Source organism: Ascaphus truei, chromosome 16 (genome assembly GCF_040206685.1).
Source record: "Ascaphus truei isolate aAscTru1 chromosome 16, aAscTru1.hap1, whole genome shotgun sequence".
Classification (NCBI taxonomy): domain Eukaryota; kingdom Metazoa; phylum Chordata; class Amphibia; order Anura; family Ascaphidae; genus Ascaphus; species Ascaphus truei.
In genome coordinates, this window is record NC_134498.1 from 50,398,787 (window position 1) to 50,419,743 (window position 20,957).

The following is a 20,957-nucleotide window of genomic DNA, read 5'->3' on the forward strand; positions in this document are numbered from 1 at the left end:
AGAGTAACCGAGTGTGGGGAGTAAAGAAACCGGGTGTGCAGAGTACGTTATGGGGAGTAAATAAACCGGGTGTGCAGAGTACGGTATGGGGAGTAAAGAAACCGGGTGTGCAGAGTACGGTATGGGGAGTAAAGAAACCGGGTGTGCAGAGTACGGTATGGGGAGTAAAGAAACCGGGTGTGCAGAGTACGGTATGGGGAGTAAAGTGGTACAAACTCTCCACCGTAGAGTATACCGTAAATAAAATAAATCCCACTTATGAGCATGTTCACGTCTCGGGTCCATGAACCTGCCTTTCCCAATAATCACTCCAGTGCTGCCACTGGAGCCAGGGATTCTGGGTAATGACATGCAAATGAGCACTCGGTGAGTCACTTTATACTTCTTACACATTTTAACATGGGACCCCTATAGGTTTGTGCCTGCGTATTACATAGCTTTCATAGCCCGAGTTACAGAAGTGCAGAGCCAGTAACCCTGCTCACAGACATCTCCTGTGTCAACCTTTTGGGTCTCACCTGTGTGAGGTTGGTTAGCGACGTTGCAATGTGCAGCCGGTACGTGGGCACATACAGGTACACAAGGGCATTTCTGGTGAGCGGAAGCATTGCATGCGGAGGGATTGTAGGGAAATGTGGGGTTGTTGGCCTGTTGGAGACATTTGAAGGCGCTCAGAGGTGTTTTTATTTACTGCAGAATAATGAGATAAGCCTTTCTCATACAGAATGTTTTGCACTTTCCACAATAAAAGGCTTACAGCTTAATTAAAGTTTATGTATGTATGTCTTTATTTATATAGCGCCATTAGTGTACATAGCGCGTCACAGCAGTAATACACGTGATAATCATATAAATAACATAATACAAATAACAAATCATGGGAATAAGTGATTCAGACATAAAAGTAACATTTCGGAAGAGGAGTCCCTGCTCCGGGAAGCTTACAATTATTTTTCGTTGTCCCCTCATAGGTTGGTTAGTTATGATGAAAATGCAACTCCTAACAAGTAGTAATGTATGAGTGAGTGAGCTCTTCCATATATCTCCAGCCCGGCACTGCTGTGTTAACATTGGCATTACACGTTCCTGGAAGTGGCCCGAGGGAGATTCATGGGGAACTATTCATGGATTTCAAGATGTCCTTGTCAAGTGATTAATGTCAGACTGAAAGGACCACAGCACCGGTAGCATTGTCTGCCGTCAGAGACATCCTGTGGCAAAAGGTCAAGGGCCTTAATAAGTAGATCAATTTTCCAATGCTTGTCAATAATTTAATTGTTGGAAATAAAAGGAATGTCCGTCAAAACAGTAGCTATGACGTTTGTTTTCCTGAAATGCTAATTGATTGGGGGGGGGGGGGGGATAATTAGTAACAGTTTAAAGTTTAGATAAACACCTAATAATTTACCCAGTCTTACCGAACTTGTTTGTTGTGTCTTGGGAAAGTCTGCATGGTTCTCTGTGTTCAATATGACTGGGAACTCGTCCCAAATATAGATGTAAATTGAGAAAAAGAATAAGTATTCTAAAAACACAGGAACTTAAGAAATAAAGCCTCGTTTTTTTGTTTCTTTCCGAGATTTCATCCAACCATATTACACTGCGATCGTTCGCAATCATGAATCCCTTCTTTATTGGTGTGACAATGTGCCTTTGTGTTAATGCATAATCATTATTGTCCAGTGGCAGTAATGGAAACAGCAGACAATCATACTTATGCGCAGAATTTGAACATTATGTGGGTAATAATACACTGTGGACTTTAAACCATAGACAGAACGAATTTGAATCTGCAGTCTCCATAATTCTGTAGTAGGAAGTAACTTTTCCTTGTGTCACACTATTGGGCTGCAGCAATTCTATGTGACAAAACAAAACTGTACTTTGTGACGGGCTTAGTCCGTTGAGTACATTATTATTGCTGATTTAAAATTATATTCTTTTTAGTTATAATAACATCTGTGGAACAAATCTATTGAGTTTTAAAATCAATTTGACTACATTTCAAGTGCACTTTGTGCTGTAATTTCAGTTTCTACAAACAATGTTTAATTGATGCTTTGAAAGTTGGGACGTCACTAGTTTCTTGGGGACGATTGTCTGACAAGACATGAGCGTAGATTCATGTCAGTAAAGCAGTGTGGGGAGCGTTGCAAAGGTCATTGGACACGATGCTTAATCTGCCGGTGTGATTTTTCTATTACATCTTTTGAAGCTTCACTAATCATTGTCACGCACCTCTCCAGACGCGCTCAGCGAAGTGCGTAGTCGTGACGCGCTCCCATTCGTCAGAGCGCTCGTTAACCAGTCATTCTTCTACCTTCATTTGCTAGAAGTACAAAATATAGAAAATACTATTAAAGAAATCAATTTTAAAAACACAGTTCCCTACACCGAGGAATAAGACGTACCCACACAAACATTCTTTCTTATGTTTTCAGGACACATTTGCTTGACATTTTAGGTTGTTATCCTATTCTTATAAAAATAACTGTGTAAAGATGAGCTCTTAGACCTGGGGTTCCCAACTCCAGTCCTCAAGATCCCACAACAGGTCAGGTTTTTAGGAAATCCCTACTTCAGCACAGGTGGTACAGGCTTCGACTGAGCCACTGATTGAGCCACCTGTTCTGAAGTTGGGCTATCCATAAAACCTGACCTGTTGGGGGATCTTCAGGACTGGAGTTGAGAACCTCAGTCTTAGGGGTTAATAACAAGTATTATCAACTAGGACCCAAGCTTTCATAGCAAGCACACTAGACTGGACAAAATAAAACTACATCTGCTAGCACAATGCGTGTTTCTGTTTCTCAGTTTACTGAATTCTGTTGTTTTATTGAATGTGTCTGTATTAGCACCAGGTCATTTGTGGAAAAGAACAGAAAATAAATGTGGTTTCACAGACTGATTTTTGTTTCTTCCCCATAGGAATACATCACATCTCTGTGTGCACCGGAACACACCAAGCAAGAGTTCCTAACACCACAGCTGAGGAGGGTCCTACGCAGTCTTCGTGATGCCATTGAGTACGAGTCTTTGGCAGTCTTGGATGTGAAAGAGAAGAGCTTTGAGATCTCCGGTCGCCAGCTGAACGTGATGACGGCCTGGTCCATGGTCAAGAAGCTGGAAATGGAAAAGAAAAGGCCGTCCAGAGAGGAGAGGGCGGTTGCAAACGAGATGGAGTACACGCAAGACCCAGGAGACTGTAGCGGAGAATCAGACGATTGGACCAGCTCAGAGAGCGAGGCGGAGCAGCAGGGAGGAAGGAGCGGGATTGGAGGTAATGTCAACAGCCTCTTCCACGGTATAGAGATCTCCAACAAACCACACCGGCAGCTTTGCAGATCCCCTTGCTTGGATCGTCCAAGCTTCTCTCAGAGCAGCATCCAGGTCCCACTTAATCACCAAGCAAAACCAGAGGAAGCCAAGAGCAACTTGGACAGAGAGTACCAAACGAAGATGGACTTTGCATTGAAGTTGGGCTACTCGGGGGAACAAATTCAAGCTGTCCTCAACAAGCTAGGAGCAGACTCGCTTATCAATGATATCTTGGCTGAGCTGGTGAGACTGGGAAACAAGGGGGAGTCAGAAGCACAGAGCAGTGTTGGTGGCAGCGGTGGGAACCTGGTGCCCAGAGGCCCCTGCACCAAAGAGATTGCAAGCCCTGAACTGTCTTTGGAAGATGAAGTAGTAGACAACACAGACAACCTCAGGCCTATCGTGATTGATGGGAGCAATGTGGCAATGAGGTGGGTCTAAAAGCATAAACATTAACAAAGCCAATGACTAGTGGTCACCAAGCTTCTCCTACGTAGGACATCGACCACTCACTATTCATTTTTGTAAGGAAAAGGAGCCATGAAAACTCGTACACAAGTCTTCCCGAGGGACACACAATACCCAAGACAAACACTTTGTGAGCTTGTGGTTCTACGGTTTATGGTAGAATAGAATGTTATCAGGAGTTGAACCACAGCTCCATGCAAGCTCTGCTGCTTTATCTGACCATTGTACGGATTCCTCTAGGGCAGGCCGGCCAACTCCAGTCCTCAAGGGCCACCAACAGGCCAGGTTTTCAGAATATCCCTGCTTCGGGATCGAGCCACCTGTGATAAAGCAAAATATCCTGAAAACCTGGCCTGTTGGTGGCCCTTGAGGACTGGAGTTGGCCGCCCATGCTCTAGGTGACTCTTTTAGAACTGTCCAGGCACCGATGAGAAGCCACGGACAAGGGCAGGGACCTGTCAACTTGTTTTCAAAAGGGACCAGATCAGAAAACATTTAGGAGTGTAAGGGCCCCAAGCTTATTCTAAGGCGATTTTAGGTACATGTAAAGACTTGAACATTACTATATTGCAAAATTTTCCCAGCATTTATAACATCTGTACCATATGTACTCACATCACCTTAACATACAGGTGAGTTTCAGTGTGAGAAACTGCACTTAGTGGCCTAAACATCAAGTATGCATCAAAATAAAATAGGAGCACTCACAATGGTATGTATCGCAGCCACGGCTGGTGCCACAATGGCATGTATCGCAGCCACGGCTGGTGCCACAATGGCATGTATCGCTGCCACGGCTGCACTGTTTTCCACAACTAGTGAGGCTATCGGGGGGGAAAAGTGAATAAGGCGGATAAAGGTGTAATACTGGGACCGACACGTTAATTCTACATTGGACTTGTTTGTTTTTGTCATCAAGTCCAGTGGAGTGCTGTCTTATTCACTTTTTTAAGCAACTAGTATGACATTAGCAGGGCAGGGGTCCACGGGCCACTTCCATTCCCTTTGTGGGCCACATCCACCTGTTAAAGACTGGTGGCTAAAATCTTCCGACTCCCAAAGTATATACAAACCTTTTTCACGGGGGAAAAGGAGAAGCAGCCGGCAGAATTTCCATGTAAAACAGCCGTCTCTGCTGTACTGATAACTTGCAAATGACTTTTCCGAGAGCAGCGGCTCAGAACATTGAAGCAGGATATGTTTGCCAATGTTAATGAGATTTGTTTGAAGCTGCACTGGCTGGTACCAGTCGTCCTTATTATTTGCATTAAGCTGCAGGTCCAGCTCTCCCACCGTATGTCAGGAATAAATGCCACAACGAGATGACGTCACCACAGTAGATGCTAATTCTCTCTGCGTTCAGATTATCCGTAAACCAAACTGATTATTAAGTGCTTTTTATTTTAACGCATTCAATGTATGCAGCATAATAGAGCAATAGTCAAAATATTTCTTACAATAAAGAGATTACATTCAAATTTTATGAACTGAATCATGAGGATTTAAAATGATTGGCCCAGTGTCACAGTCATTTTAATTTTCACAGTCCCAGGGTGATGTCCCTGCTGGGTATGGTTATATAGGTGTGTGGATAATACAAAGTGACCCTAATTTCTTCTTTGATATCTATAACTAGCCACATGCATGTATGGCTCATGAAGTTATCGGTCAGAAAATGTTTGCATTCGACGTAACCTCCTGCTCTTACTACACAGCCACGGCAACAAAGAGGTCTTCTCCTGCCGCGGGATACAGCTGGCTGTGGAGTGGTTCCTGGAGAAGGGTCACAAAGACATCACCGTGTTCGTGCCAGCCTGGAGAAAGGAGCAATCGCGCCCGGACGCACCCATCACAGGTAATAACAGCCGTGGTCTGTCAGCTCTGCTGAGAAAAGGACACAGACGTAGTACATGTCCAACACCAACCACGGCTTTTGTGTCTGAGCTGTGATAACGCGCGCTGCCCATACTGTCCATGCTTAGGTAAAAAGAAACACTAAAATGAGATTAACGCTATATGGTGCAGTGACTTGAGAGGAATCTGTGTACTGTTCAGCTGTATATACAGTCAGCTCCATCTAAGAAACAAAATCTCATTACTATCCGCAGACCAGGAGGTGCTACGGAAGCTGGAGAAGGAAAAGATCCTGGTTTTCACACCGTCTCGCAGGGTGCAGGGTCGGAGAGTGGTTTGTTATGATGACCGTTTCATAGTCAAGCTGGCCTTTGACTCGGAAGGCATCATCGTGTCCAACGATAACTACCGTGACCTGCAGAACGAGAAGCCGGAGTGGAAGAAGTTCATAGAGGAGCGACTACTCATGTACTCATTTGTCAACGACAAGTACGTGTCTCCACTCAGCCTACAGGATGTAAAACATCCCGTCATATCTCGGGAACAGCACATTAATGTCACGGTGATAAGTCAGGGAAAGGTGAAATTATACACATTTCATAATTACTCAGCTACAGCATAAAATAGCATCCCATGTGTATCCCTTCACGCAATCAGGTATCTCTGAAGTGCTACATCAGCCGTGACCAACTCCAGTCCTCAAGGGCCCCCAACAGGTCAGGTTTTCAGGATATCCCTGCTTCAGCATAGGGGGTTCAGTCTGAGCCACCTGTGCTGAAGCAGGGATATCCTGAAAACCTGACCTGTTGGGGGCCCTTGAGGACTGGAGTTGGCCACCGCTGTGCTACATCATAAGAAAGGTCAAGAGACCACCGAGCTTTAACGAACGGTAACCGTTGTACAACATGAGCAAGAACAGGTATCCATGCTGAATATCAGCGCTGTGTTGTCCTCTCTCCCCGAGCAGTAACGTTGTCTTATGGCCAAGTTGACCTCTCTCCTGTCCATGTCTTAGGTTTATGCCTCCGGACGATCCCCTAGGACGGCACGGCCCCAGTCTGGAAAACTTCCTGCGGAAAAAGCCGGTGGTTCCAGAGCACAAGAAGCAGCCGTGTCCCTATGGTAAGGACATAGCGCGGGAGCGTATTAACACCGCTCCCCGCGGCGGCGGCGGCTGCACGTCTCTGACACGGTCGCTCTTGCTGACCCCTCTGGATTAAAAAATAAATAAAAATGACCTAAAAATATATATTAATATATTTCCCATGGAAGAATCGCTGTTCTGGCCTGTTTGAGAAATAATTATACAGCATTTTTGCTTAGAAAGCAGAACGGAAAAGAGACTTCCTAAATATATATATATATACACACACACACACACATATATACATACACGTGCGCTATACACAGTCATATATATATATATATATATATATATATATATATCAGAAAATAGCTGTGTTAGTCCAGTTGCGATAGTGCAGAATAAATGAGTTCTTCAGTATCACCCAATACTGAAGAACTCATTTATTCTGCACTATATATATATATATATTTTTCCTTTATATTGTAAATGTAACCACAGGTGAATTAATAAAAAATAAAAAAAAGTAGTGGTACTCTGGCATTGTACATTAAAAAGTAGTTGTACTCTGGCATTGTACATTAAAAAGAAGTGGCACTCTTTGGCCTTTATTACCATCACAAATCCACCACTGCATGTTGTCAAGTACTTTGTTACTTTATAGCAGCTCAGTTTATGTTGCTAAGTGGGAATGCGAGTTTAACACTCTGCCAGAGCAAAGCAGCCTGATACCGGCCCAAATACCAAGAATTTCCATAGACCCACCGAAGAGAAACAAATACAAATATCAAAAACGCCTTCAGTCGTGAAATATATATATATTAAAAAAACAAACAACAATAAAAAAAAAAAACATGTGTATATATGTTATTTTGATAACCCTTAAATATGAACTAAAAATGCATTGTCGGGAGATTTCTGCAATCTATTTGTGACCCAGCTGGCACTAGCGGGGTAATGGGAATAGTGAGAGATCTTAATAATTTAAGTAAAAATGACTCTATCCCAATAATTTATAAAATTTGTCTTTCAGGCAAAAAATGTACCTACGGGCACAAGTGTAAATATTACCACCCCGAACGGGCAAACCAGCCACTGAGATCGGTGGCAGATGAGCTCAGAATCAGCGCCAAGCTGTCTGCGGTGAAGACGATGAGCGATGGGGCACTGGTGAAATGTGGCACGGGACCGCCCAGCTCCAAGGGGGATGGGTGCGTTGAAACTAAACGCATCGCCCCCAAAAGACAGTCAGATCCCAGCATCCGTTCCACAGCCGTGGAACCCGAGCAGAGGCTCTCAGCAGCTCGCAAGTCGGAAGCCAACTCTGCGCCGTCGCTGGTGTCCGCACTGAGTGTCCCAACCCTCCCCCCACCCAAGAGCCATGCGGTTAGCGCCCTGAACACTCGGTCTGCCAGCAGCCCCGTGCCTGGTTCATCACAGTTTGCCCACCAGAAGTCCTCACTGGAGCACATGGCAAGTATCCACTATCCCCCGATCCTGGTGACCAACAGTCATGGCAACTCTGTGAGCTACGCAGAGGAGTACCCTAAATATGAGTCTCTAGGAGACCACGGTTACTACTCCATGCTGAGTGACTTCTCCAACTTGAGCATCAGCAGCATGCACAGCTCTTCAGAATACTACGGCTCAGAACAGGACCCAGCAGCCTTCTCCCAAAACCCCAGCCCCTGTCCGGACAGCTGCATGAGCCACACCAGCAGCAACCCCTACTCCTCCTACAACGACCTCTATCTGGGTATTTCTGACCAGAGTCCCGAAGAGAACATGAAGCCACCAAGGCCTCCCCCGCAAAACCGCCTGCAGCCGTTCGCTCACGGCTACCACGAAGCCCTAACCAGAGTCCAGAGCTACGGGCAGGAGGAACCCATGCAAGCCCCACGCAAACAGTCCACCTCACATTTACCGCTGCACCTCCAGCACCCGCTGGTGGGGGCGCGGTCCAGCTGTCCCGGTGATTACCCAGTCCCCGAGAACATGCACCCCTCAGCCAACGCCCAACCGGGCCGGGCGCTGGTGATGACCAGAATGGACAGCATATCGGACTCCCGCCTGTACGAAAGCAACCCCATGCGACAGAGGAGACCACCTCTGTGCCGCGAGCAGCATGCCAGCTGGGATCCCTTACCCTGCCCCAGCAACTCCTACAGCTACCACTCGTACCCGCTGAGCAACAACCTGATGCAGCCCTGTTACGAACCCGTCATGGTGAGGAGCATGCCCGAGAAGATGGAGCAGCTCTGGAGATATCCCCCCTGGCCAGGCATGTCCAGCGAACACAGGGAGCAACACGTGATCCCTGAGCATCAGTACCAGACCTACAAGAACCTATGCAACATCTTCCCACCAGGCGTGGTGCTCTCCGTGATGGAGAAGAACCCACACATGACGGACGCCCAGCAGCTTGCAGCTGTTATCGTTTCCAGGTTAAGGTCGGGGCACCACCACTGCTAATCGGCACCAATAATGTCTGGGCAATAGTATCTATTGATCATGCCACCTGAATGAAGCCAGGCAGCATTTTACTGCACACACGTGCTGACTCGGCTGTCGTATTGCGCAGTCGCCTGCAAGAGTTCAAACTTCATGAACACTTAGTCCGCAAACTTTTATTTATTTTTTTACAGCGAATGTTAGGGATTTTTAAAGGCACTCCTGGAGGAGTGCATCTTTTATTGCCTGGATCTATATCCCTGGTAAACCTGTGGGACAGGTTAAGCAGCAAGGTTTCTAAGCTGGCCAGTGCTGCTCCTTCCAGTTCCAGATGCAGCGGGTGGACGGAGCTTGTCAGCTCCTCAGGTGGCAGAGATCACAGCGCACCATTATAGCACAGGAGTTGCTTGCATTATGTTGTGTTAAGCCTCTCCAGCTGTGCGTGAAGCTGCCTATTCAGACAAATTGTTAGCAATTATATTGCATGCATAATTGTGTTTTTGCAGTTCAAAATATGTATAAATGTGTGTGCGCATATATATTTTTATATATATATATATATGATACTTTTCCTAAACCAGTTGTGCTTAAACAGCTTGTTACGTTTGCACAACCTTCTGCTACCTTTGCTGGGGGGAGGGTCTCTCTTTAGTGCCCGTGGCCACCAAGTTTTCCTAATACCCAAAGAAATGGCTGCCGAGTTACCAGAGCTGAGACCAAATCTCGCCATTCCCACCTGACCGACGGTATGCGACCGTTTCAATGCTTAGCAGGCACATGCGGCAAAAAAAGGTGTTGCCGTCAGAACTGCTTCCCTCTCCCAGCGGGTCCTGAATTATTCACACACAGGGCCACGCTCCCTTCTGTCCCTCCTTCCATGGCAAAGGTTTGCTAAAGTGTTGCGCCTGTTTTGTGGTAGAGAAGTGTGTACATATACAGTATATGTTAAAACAAACAGTGCAGATAACATTGCCTGGCCAGGCGATTTCTTTGCTTGTTTTCTGCTGCTCAGGTTGCGGATCCCCAACCCCTCGATCTCTTATTTAATTTTGTAAGGAATCCATTGTATAATACTCGGAGATGTTGAAGTCGCCCCCGTTGTCGGTATCCCCGAACCACGGACTTTTGTCGACTTCAGGTTTTTTTCATGAAAGTGTGGAAGGGCCACGTTTGAAGAGCCCTTTTCTTTCTTCATGAGAAGGTGATAACTGCCTAAATGTTTCTTCCTGTGAAACTCACGGAACGTCAGGCTGTAGTCAGGGTTTTCTCTGGCCCTCTGAGGACGGGTCTTCGGCTGCTCCTAAAATGCTTCAGCTTTTAACTCCTCAGTTTGATTTTCAGCGTGAACACGTCCAAGCTTCTCAATACGGATCAAAAAACGAAAGGTGCAGGTCGAAAAATACCCCAAATTGCACACAGGGTCACGCGGAGAGAATGACATGAAAGTATAATGTTTACTTTAAAAGTAGGACGGAGGGGCTAATACTTCCCCAAAGGGACACAGATGTAAAGAAAATATCCTATTTTTATTTATTTATACATTTTTTTTACTTAAGATGCATACGCATTGAATCAGAACCATTATGTCCTACAAATGAATTGGCAGCCATTTTTAGTGTGTGTGTGTGTGTGTGTGTGTGTGTGTGTTCACCACACAGAAGGTTTTATTGAAAGGATTGCACCTTTTGTTGTCCGCATTGAATACAGAAGCTTGTGAGCGTCGCACCCTCTGTCCCGCGGCCCTAGTTATTTCTCCGCCCCCTCAGTGCGCACGCATCTCTGCTATTCCGTTCACGCATGAGGAGGGCAGCCGAAATATCCGCCTCACAACCAGAAATGACCTTTTGTTTGTTGATACAAATTGTATCTTTTTTTTCTTGATTGTATTTAAAACCAAACTGAGGAAAATATGTGTAAAAAAAAAAATATATATATATATATATTTAAAAGAAAACCGTATATAAAAAGAAACTAATTGTGTAGAATAGTTTGAAGCAATGCATTTTCACTGCTATGTCTGTGACACTATGTGCCACTTTGTTGTAGCTCACGGTGTATAAACCTCCTTCCCTGCCACAAGAACCTGGAAGTCATTTCTGCCAGCCGTGAAGGGGTTAAAACGCCTTTATGAAAGGGCACTGTAATTTATGACGGAATAAGACTTCTTTTCCAAACCACATTATTATTATCATTATATAAATGTATAAATAGCTGTGTACAGATGATGCGCAGGGACCCTGTGCAGACTTCAAAGCATTATATAAATTGTCTCTTATTTATTAAACTGACATTCTGTTCCTGGAAAGGAATTCTGACAGACGCATGGTGTTATTGCAGTATCTGTAACGTGTGCACGGCAAGCGGAGGGTTAAGAAATGAATCCCACTAAATGCTTCTGTGATAATATCCGCGGTGTTCTTAGTTTTCAGTGTGTGCAATGTTACATTTTTCCCGTGTATTTTAGTTTGCATGGGATGAAGCGATCTTGCAAAAGCTGCAGACATCCCCGGTACCTTCTCTTTGTATGTGCTCTGCTCGGTGACGAGTTATAGGAGGGCCCAACTCCAGGCCTCAAAGGCACACCACCAACAGGTCAGGTTTTAAGGCTAACCCTGCTTCAACACAGGTGGCTCAGTTGAAGACAGCCACTGATTGAGCCACATGTGCTGAAGCAGGGATAGCCTTAAAACCTGACCTGTTGGTGGCCTTTGAGGACTGGAGTTGGCCACCCCTGAGTTATAGGGTCACGGTTACAAGACGAGTGCATTTTACTGGCATCAAGGTGTCATTTTAATTCTTTTACTGACATAGACTACTTACCGAGGAGCATGTTCAAGTGCTTTTTAAAAAAAAAATAATGCATTATTTGTAATTTTCTTGCTTGTGAAGGGTAGCTGCTAATGTAGGAACATCGCTACTTACCTAATCTAGACCGTGTTGAACTATGTTGCTGCTGTAGAGACCGCTGGCACTGCTCTGTAATATATCCTGTGGTAAAGTAGCAGTTTAGTAACAGTTTAGAAATGTCACCGGTTTTGCATTTCTATTGAACTGCTTCTTTATCCCTTTTAGTTCCAAGCACTGAAGTGCCGATGGGTCTGTGCTACCAGCACATTATCAGAGACGCGATATAATTACAGGCCCAGCAGCTGCGGGTTTAACACGGGGTTCTGGTAACGGTTCCGCAGAACTCCAGGCGAATAAGCCCTTTTTGGGGAATGGGCTCGGCTATGAAAGAGGGAAAAAATACTGAGATCAATAATCTGAAGTGATTCAAGGGATCGTATATTACCGAGCGCGTCTCCATTTCCACTGACCCGCCAACTCATGTTACTTAACCATCTTTTAGTGCGTTGGTAACTGCCATTTTTAAAGGGACCTGTTTATTTTGGTTAAAGCAGCAGTGTTACTTAAGTAGAAGAGTACAAACCCCCCAAAAACTTGAAAACTAGCTTCAATATATATATTTTTCCCTCATTTCGTCTGCCAACTAATTTCTAATTCTGTGGATTAGAATTATTTGTATGGATATTACAGATCAGTCCATGTTGTTCCCCTAACGGTATTTGTGATATCTCCTGGAAAAGGCGAACAGAGCAAAATAGTGCTAGGAAGGGCAGCTCTTTTGGGGAAGGAGGGAAGGGATTGTACAGATGCTGTAATGAATATACAGTACAGGCATATTAAATGTCTGCCTTCACCCTTTCCATGCTGGGGAGAATTCCCACCAGCGCAGGCGTCCACCACGGGCATTCAGCACCGGTACATGCTAGTTTATTGTACATAATGTTTCTGCCGTTCCTAACCTGTAATGCAGCCAAATTCTTTGTTCCTATGGAAATGTGTTTGAGATTCCTGCCGCTCCCAGCTGTCCTGTCCCCACTACTTGGTCTCCTTGTTTCTATCAATAAATCATGTTCATTTGTCTGACGGATGAAACATTTACAGCATGTGATTAAAATAAAAAAAAGTGCACGTCCAGCAACGTCAGTCTGAAGTGTAGATAACAAACGCACTGTATTATTATTGTGTGTTTTGTAAATATGAATGTTATACCTTATTTAATACAGGGGGTTTATCCCATTTGCAGTTGTCTGCAGTAAATTGCTGTCCCTTATTATAGTATTAAATACCCTCCGGTAGATACACCTGTGAGACACAGCAAGCCGCCCCTCGTGAGACACAGCAAGCCGCCCCCTGCAGCGATCCCGTGAGACACAGCAAGCCGCCCCCTGCAGCGATCCCGCGCCCCCTGCAGCAATCCTTTCTTTATGCAACACATTCTCTGGTGTATGCTGGGGAGGGGGGGTTAGTACGTGTTGCATGTTTGGTTTCTGTTCCTTTCAGTGCGAGCTGGGCCTGTAATGTAGCCCAGGAATGGATAACTCCAGTCCTCAAGAGCCACCATCAGGTCAGGTTTCCAGGATATCCCTGCTTCAGCACAGGTGGCTCAATCAGTGGCTGTTGTTGACTGGCCAACTCCAGTCCTCAAGGGCTACCAACAGATCAGGGTTTATGGAGATCCCTGCTTCAGCACAGGTGGCTCAATCAGTGGCTGTCTTCAATTGAGCCACCTATGCTGAAGCAGGGATATCCTGAAAACCTGACTTGTTGGTGGCCCTTGAGGACTGGAATTGGCCCCTCTGTACTATAGGAGGGGAGTGCAATGTTTTGCTGCTGAGCCCCCGTCTTTTCTGCCCCAGTGCTCGCACCTCCTACCTTGCAGCGGCGTCAAATGATGCGGCCGCGTTGCCATGGCGACGTGTCACACAGCTGTCTGAATCATGGTAAGTTGAGTGCAGCAGAGGCTGGAGGGGCAGAGGCTGGAGGGGCAGAGGAAACGTGAGGAAGTATTTCTTCACAGAAAGGGAGGTGGATGTTTGTGTAGTCTCAGCATAGGGTGTGAACCGTTTGCTGCCGTTCGCTGATGTTAAAGCTGCTCTATTTCTATCTGAAACTCATATGCCCTTTATCCCCTGTACCCAATTTTCCAACTCTATCTGTCCTATGAAATGTCTGTGAATTCATTGTATAACCTCTGTTCTTTTAATGTAACCATGTATGTTTTTTATTTTTTTATAACTCTGTGCCCAGGACATACTTGAAAACGAGAGGTAACTCTCACTGTATTACTTCCTGGTAAAACATTTTTATAAATAAAATAGGTGGGAGAGGTGAATAGAGTAAGAGAATTCAAACAGACGTGGGATAAACATCTAGCTAAATCCTGAATGTGAAAGAGACCCAAAAATCACATTGCGCCGGCAGATTTACAGCAGAGGCACACGGGGCATAATACTTCTTATCTGCTGTTCCCTTCTGTGTCATCCTTCGGAGACCCTGCCAAAAACTGGTGTTTTTTCGAGTGTGACTGCACTTTTAAAGCAGGATGTTAGGCCGTTAAATTCAGCGACTGGGCCTCTGGGAGCAAAAAACTAACGCACTATTAGTCCCCAAATTATTGCATAGGCTTAATTAAAAAGAATTTGTGATAGCAATACTTGTGATTCTCGAACACTTTGCCAGGGCCAATCTTCCTTTCTTTTCAGACCCACACTTTGCCGCTAATTTATTTAGGCGATTGAGCTGCCTCCGTCACCATTTCCACGTCATTGTCCCGTGGACGCGCACAGCTCTAACCTGCGCCATTCTGTTTTTATATTGTAGAATGAAATGTTGTGTAATTGTATGTTACATTTTATAAAATCTCTTTGGGTTTATTTCTGTGAAACCCAAATATAATGTAAGTCTTAATGACCAAAAACAAAAAAAAATGAAGTAAATAAACAAATTGTGGTGTTTGTAAAGCATTAACGTGCAGTGTTGTGTTTGGTACTAAAGGGGTTAACTGAAGAGTGTCACCTTTCTGACCACAGTGGAGAGAAGCTGAAGTGTCCATAATGGAGAATTTGTATTGAGCACGCTGTCTCTCCAAACGACCCCCCTCTCACGGCTACCCAGTGTCACCCCGCAGCTCCCAATCTCCCGTGATCAGCGGGGCATAATCAGCAATGCAAAAAAACAAAAATAGGAGCGCATGCGTTCCTATTTTTGTTTTTTGTGTCCATAATGGAGAATTACAATAGTTCCTGCCCATGTTTGTCATTTTCCGTTCACCGAGTAAGGAACTTCCTCATTGGGCTGAAATTCTGGCACAAAGGAGGAAAGAAAAGCGGTCCAGCTCTGAACTAACTTTGTGCATTTGGTTCTGGCTACTGGGAAGAAACAGTGTGTCTCATTCTTGGCAGGTCCAAACTAGGAACCCTTACAATAAAAGTAATCCTTTGTGATATATAGCGCTGTTTTAAACCAGTCCCATGAATCAAAGCGGGGGAAAAAAAACAGTTGTAATAACCAAAATTAAAATGTTATTGCAGACCCTTGCTTCCCATCCCCCCCGGGATGTTTTCTTTTTTTTTTTTATAAAGCCAATCCAATTAAACATTTAAGAACTGAAAAGTGACAATTTTCACTAGGAAGACCGACACGATATGAAAATAAAGGTCCGTGCATCATTTTGCTGAAATTAATGGAGTGATTTACCATGTTTCATGGATGCAACACTGGCAAAAGCTGCAAAAACGGCACCAGATTTATTAAAGAAAAAAGGAACCTGGACAGAGGGTTTTTTTTTCCTTTGATAAATCTGATGCAATTCTTTTGCCAAATGGTAAACTTTAATAAATCTAATACGACTCTGAACACAACTTTGCAAGAAACTGCGCAAAACGGAAGTATTCTCTGTAGAGTATCACATTTGTTGAAGGAAACCAACGCCAATCAGAAGTTGTAGACAAGACTACAGTCAAAGGCAGAGGTTCTCAAAACCACCCCCAACAGGTCAGGTTTTCAGGATATCACAGCTTCAGCACACGTGGCTCAATCAGTTCCTGCTTCAGCACAGCTGTCTCAGTCAGTCACCCGTGCTGATGCAGGGATATCCTGTAAACCTGACCAGTTGGGGGGGGGGGGGTGGGGTGTGTTTGAGGACAAGTTGATTACCCCTGTTCTAAGGTTCTGTCTGAAGAGGCAAACCCAAAAATGCATACCACAAAAACACCACGTAGAGTTTCCTTTATACTCTGCATTCAAAATATGAATAAACCAGCACAACGTTACATAAACAAGAGCCCAAGGAGCTGCCGTTCTGACACTCGCAGACGCGGGGTTTGCCAGTTCCTACGGCTTCCAAGTGGTTCCTCTCTTCACTTCCCACAAGCGTTGATTCCCAAATGCTATAGGTCCAGGGATGCTTTGACATGTAACTGCTTCACTGCAAGACTTATGCATTGCTGGCGCTTACAGCAGTTAAGGTAATGTCCTTCCCAAAGTCCCAACCGCATCCTTGCACCTGCTCTTCCATGTTAGTTGAGTGCATGCGCAGGGGGAGGAGTCCTGGGGACAGCGCTTCAGAACAGCAGCAATCCTGCTTTGAGACAATGCAGCTCGCTCGGATTCCACAGCAGATTTTCAGATGGGACGACTGCAGAAGGGCTGAAAAGACGACACCGCTTCAGTAAAAAGGGGAATTTCACAGAAATGATCACCGCAACTTTGTACTTTCTGCTAAAAAGGGCTCCAGGTCTTATACATCCAGTGGCTTTCCCCAATGTGCTTGTCGCACTGGGTTTCTGGGTCCAAGTTTACGGCGCTATTAAAGCCGCATTAAAGCCGCATTTCCTGGTGCACTTTTTTTGTTTCAATAAATGCATCCTTACAATGACAGCAAAGCCATTATCTACACAGTAACCTGCCGATCAATCGGTGAAAAGTGCGGCTGCTTAAATGGCGGCTTTAACAACTCAAGGAAGCTTAATACATTAAAAACCGTTAAGGTGGAAAGAGTGGAAATGAAAAAAATGCCGTAAGTATTACCCAATACTACACAACTGAGTTAGTTACAAATACACAACTGTTAACGAAGTGCTTACTTTGGAACATATATTTCTGCTTGGGCAACAGATCCAGGATTCCCAAGAACCCTGAGAGGTTCCCCGCAATCATCGGGTCATTTAAAAATTGTACCAAATACAGAAGAAATTACATCTGATCTCAGACGCACTATTAGAGAGGGTTGGGGTTCCTTACAATGCATCTGATCTCAGACACGCTATTAGAGAGGGTTGGGGTTCCTTACAATGCATCTGATCTCAGACGCGCTATTAGAGAGTGTTGGGGTTCTTACAATGCATCTGATCTCAGACGCGCTATTAGAGAGGGTTGGGGTTCTTACAATGCATCTGATCTCAGACGCGCTATTAGAGAGGGTTGGGGTTCCTTACAATGCATCTGATCTCAGGCGCGCTATTAGAGAGGGTTGGGGTTCCTTACAATGTGTCTAATCTCAGACGCGCTATTAGAGTGGGTTGGGGTTCCTTACAATGCATCTGATCTCAGGCACGCTATTAGAGAGGGTTGGGGTTCCACAGAATTGATAAATTCTTAGTTGGGGGGGGTTATTCCATTGGACACAGAGACCTGGGCCAATGTTTCAGTCCTATGAGGGATCCTCAGCAGAATTAGTAGAAGGAAGTTTAAATTATTACTCAACGTGCCAAGAATGCCACAGCAAGTCCAAGGCGGTCATTTCTCTAAACCTAAAGCCTTTTCGCAGGGAATGGATTAGGGGATATCTGTCAGCGAGGGGCTTCGAGCAGAGAACCTGTCCCACACCCACTAACTCACCTTATGGGGACACTGTGCCCATTTCTCCTGGCCTCCGTGCCCTGCTGGTCAAGTACTGACATCACAGAGTAACTGTCCAATAGGAGGCAGCCGGGATCCTCAGTTTGCCCTGGAGCTACCCCAAGAGGGTACTCGCCCCACTTCACAAACTCTGTGGGGAGAGGGAAAGGGTTATACGGCTCCCAAGCAGAGCTTATTATATGGATGTTAAAATGTCCGAGTCCTCGGGCTCGCTCTACTGGTCTGTATATGGTTAGCGGCCACTAGGGGCTCAAGATGTCATTGTACCTAGCGTCAGTTATGTGTTTGCACTATTGTTCTGCAACAAGCAGATGTAGACAGGTGTGTGGGGCGGGAGGGGTAAATATAGCTGCTGTTAATAAAGGTCAAGCCTGCCAGTAATACACTGGTATTATGTTATATGTGTATAATGTATTATGTCTTAGCCCGGTTCCAGGACCTCAGGGACCAGGAGTTCATTTTGATTTCAGGAAAAATGTTGCACAAGTGTCTGGAACCTTTCCCTGTAACATTTTGTATGTTACTCTTTTTATATTGCATTTCTACCCACCAATCAGGGGCTGGGCACGTAGACCGCACCTTCCTACCCACCAATCAGGGGCTGGGCAAATAGGCAGTACCTTCCTACCCACCAATCAGGGGCTAGGCAAATAGGCAGTACCTTCCTACCCACCAATCAGGGGCTGGGCAGGTAGGCAGTACCTTCCTACCCACCAATCGGGCTGGGCAGGTAGACGGCACCTTCCTACCCACCAATCGGGCTGGGCAGGTAGACGGCACCTTCCTACCCACCAATCAGGGGCTGGGCAGGTAGACGGCACCTTCCTACCCACCAATCAGGGGCTGGGCAGGTAGACGGCACCTTCCTACCCACCAATCGGGGGCTGGGCAGGTAGACGGCACCTTCCTACCCACCAATCGGGGGCTGGGCAGGTATACGGCACCTTCCTACCCACCAATCGGGGGCTGGGCAGGTAGACGGCACCTTCCTACCCACCAATCAGGGGCTGGGCAGGTAGACGGCACCTTCCTACCCACCAATCAGGGGCTGGGCAGGTAGACGGCACCTTCCTACCCACCAATCAGGGGCTGGGCAGGTAGACGGCACCTTCCTACCCACCAATCAGGGGCTGAGCAGGTAGACGGCACCTGGCCCTGAATGTTTCAATGCTGTGGGTTAGTGTATAACAAGGTGGGTAGGGAGACCCCTAGCTAGACTGAAGTGAGACATAGGAGTTGCAGAAGTTGTTGCTGTAACAGAGAAGCTGCAGTGTCCTGTGCTGGGGCCTGGAGTCCTGTTCCAAAGGACATTGCAGGGAAGAGAGAACAGGGGAATCTCTGCAAGGACATCCTTGCAACAAGAACTATAGGTTACTCACAGTTTCCCTCAGTTGTGAGTATGTGTGTTGTCTGTTTATTTGTATAGTTGTGGATATTTCTCTTTCCAATAAAATAATTGTATAAACTCTCGTGTTTCGGTCTGGTGCGCTGATCACTGGTATTAGTCCTGGTCTCCTGTGACCTCACTGGTTTATATTACATCAGTGATTCCCAACCAGATTTGCCACGAACCCAGCATCTCCAAGGGGTTTCCCAAAACATACCCAACAGCGGCAGTATAGCATCCACAGCAGCAAGGCATTGTGGGGCGTGACTTTGGAAGCGCACGCAGGGAGTGATAGCTATACACCAACCCCCCCCCCCCCCTGCACACAGTGAGGGGCAGTTTGGGGGGATTATTAAGCGTGTTCCCCCCACGATCTCAGGACACTACACTGCCTGGGACCGGTCACACAGGTTTGTTAGTGAGAGTCTGTGATAAGATTAAGTGTGTTTGCTGGAGAAATATTTCCTAGCAGGGGGGAGGGGGGCACGGTGTAATAAAGGGAGAGAAATGCTGGGTTACAGTATGTTTGTTTCCAGGAGCAGGTCTGCAGTCTGCCACGGTATAATCTTCTCTACTGCACAAGTGTTTTACAGGAAGTTCATTTTATGCAAATAAGGAAGGGGATTCCCCAACGAGAACGTGTAAGCAATATATTCATTTCAGATACTTTGCAAATGCATACAGCCAGGGTGCTGAACGCAAGACCAGTGTTGTGTCCCACTATTACACGCGCACACACTGGCACCTCTGTGGTCCATGCCGTTTCCTCTTCTACTTGGCCACATGCCACTGGCTACCGACATCTCCTGGTTGGCTGCAGCTTGTTAATGCCAACAATCAGGATAGAGGAAACTGCCCAGTCCCCCAGCCACTGCCCTGCTCTAAATCAGGGAAATCCTGTAGCCCCTTTTGATCCTCACGGAACCCTAGGGTTGGGCTGCGGAACCTTCTCATCCTCTCACGGAACCTTCTCATCCTCTCACGGAACCCCAGGGTTGGGCTGCGGAACCTTCTCATCCTCTCACGGAACCCCAGGGTTGGGCTGCGGAACCTTCTCATCCTCACGGAACCCTAGGGTTGGGCTGCGGAACCTTCTCATCCTCTCACGGAACCCTAGGGTTGGGCTGCGGAACCTTATCATCCTCTCACGGAACCCTAGGGTTGGGCTGCGGAACCTTCTCATCCTCTCACGGAACCCTAGGGTTGGGCTGCGGAACCTTCTCATCCTCTCACGGAACCCTAGGGTTGGGCTGCGGAACCTTCTCATCCTCTCACGGAACCCTAGGGTTGGGCCCCAGAACCCTGGTTGGGAAACACTGCTCTACGGGTTCATAAGCTGCATGTTCACACCTCTTAAAGGGGCAGTGTCAAAGATCTGGGTTTAAGAGGACTCTTAATACACTGAGGTTTGCACTGGGGTGTCTGCTCGCGCTTACTGGCATTCATTATATTGCCCGTCTGCATAAAAAAAACCTTTGTGCATGTCAACTGTACCATTAAAATGGGGCGTGTGCGTGTGCAGGCGTGTGCGTGTGCAGGCGTGTGCGTGTGCAGGCGTGTGCGTGTGCAGGCGTGTGCATGCACAATTCTTTAAATTATAAAGATCCCAGAAACGTTACAGGATTCCCTTCCCACATCGTTTAAAAAACCCAGAAGAATAAAGATCCTATTTGCTGTCACAGAGCAGCA

At 46.1% G+C, this 20,957-nt stretch overlaps 2 protein-coding genes across 6 annotated transcripts in view; one reads left to right on the forward strand and one right to left on the reverse strand.

Annotated features, from left to right (window-relative positions):
• The window catches only part of ZC3H12B (zinc finger CCCH-type containing 12B), a 49,552-nt gene extending 34,590 nt beyond the window's left edge, over positions 1–14,962 (forward strand). For 3 of the 4 annotated variants that reach the window (XM_075573551.1, XM_075573553.1, XM_075573552.1), the window contains 5 exons: positions 2,929–3,749; positions 5,502–5,641; positions 5,895–6,129; positions 6,656–6,762; positions 7,758–14,962. In XM_075573551.1, coding sequence (XP_075429666.1) covers positions 2,929–3,749; positions 5,502–5,641; positions 5,895–6,129; positions 6,656–6,762; positions 7,758–9,196 — 2,742 coding nt within the window. In that variant the 3' untranslated portion in view covers positions 9,197–14,962. The remainder of the gene's footprint in view (positions 1–2,928; positions 3,750–5,501; positions 5,642–5,894; positions 6,130–6,655; positions 6,763–7,757) is intronic. The other variant, XR_012788443.1, reaches the window with a different exon arrangement.
• A 1,270-nt stretch (positions 14,963–16,232) lies between these two features.
• Positions 16,233–20,957, reverse strand: part of LAS1L (LAS1 like ribosome biogenesis factor) — a 33,552-nt gene continuing 28,827 nt past the window's right edge. For both annotated transcript variants that reach the window (XR_012788444.1, XM_075573555.1), the window contains exons 12-13: positions 17,861–18,011; positions 16,233–16,669 (exon numbers count right to left, since the gene is read on the reverse strand). Coding sequence is in view for 1 of the 2 variants with exons in the window: in XM_075573555.1 (XP_075429670.1) it covers positions 16,585–16,669; positions 17,861–18,011 (236 nt within the window). In the remaining variant the exon portion in view is untranslated. The remainder of the gene's footprint in view (positions 16,670–17,860; positions 18,012–20,957) is intronic.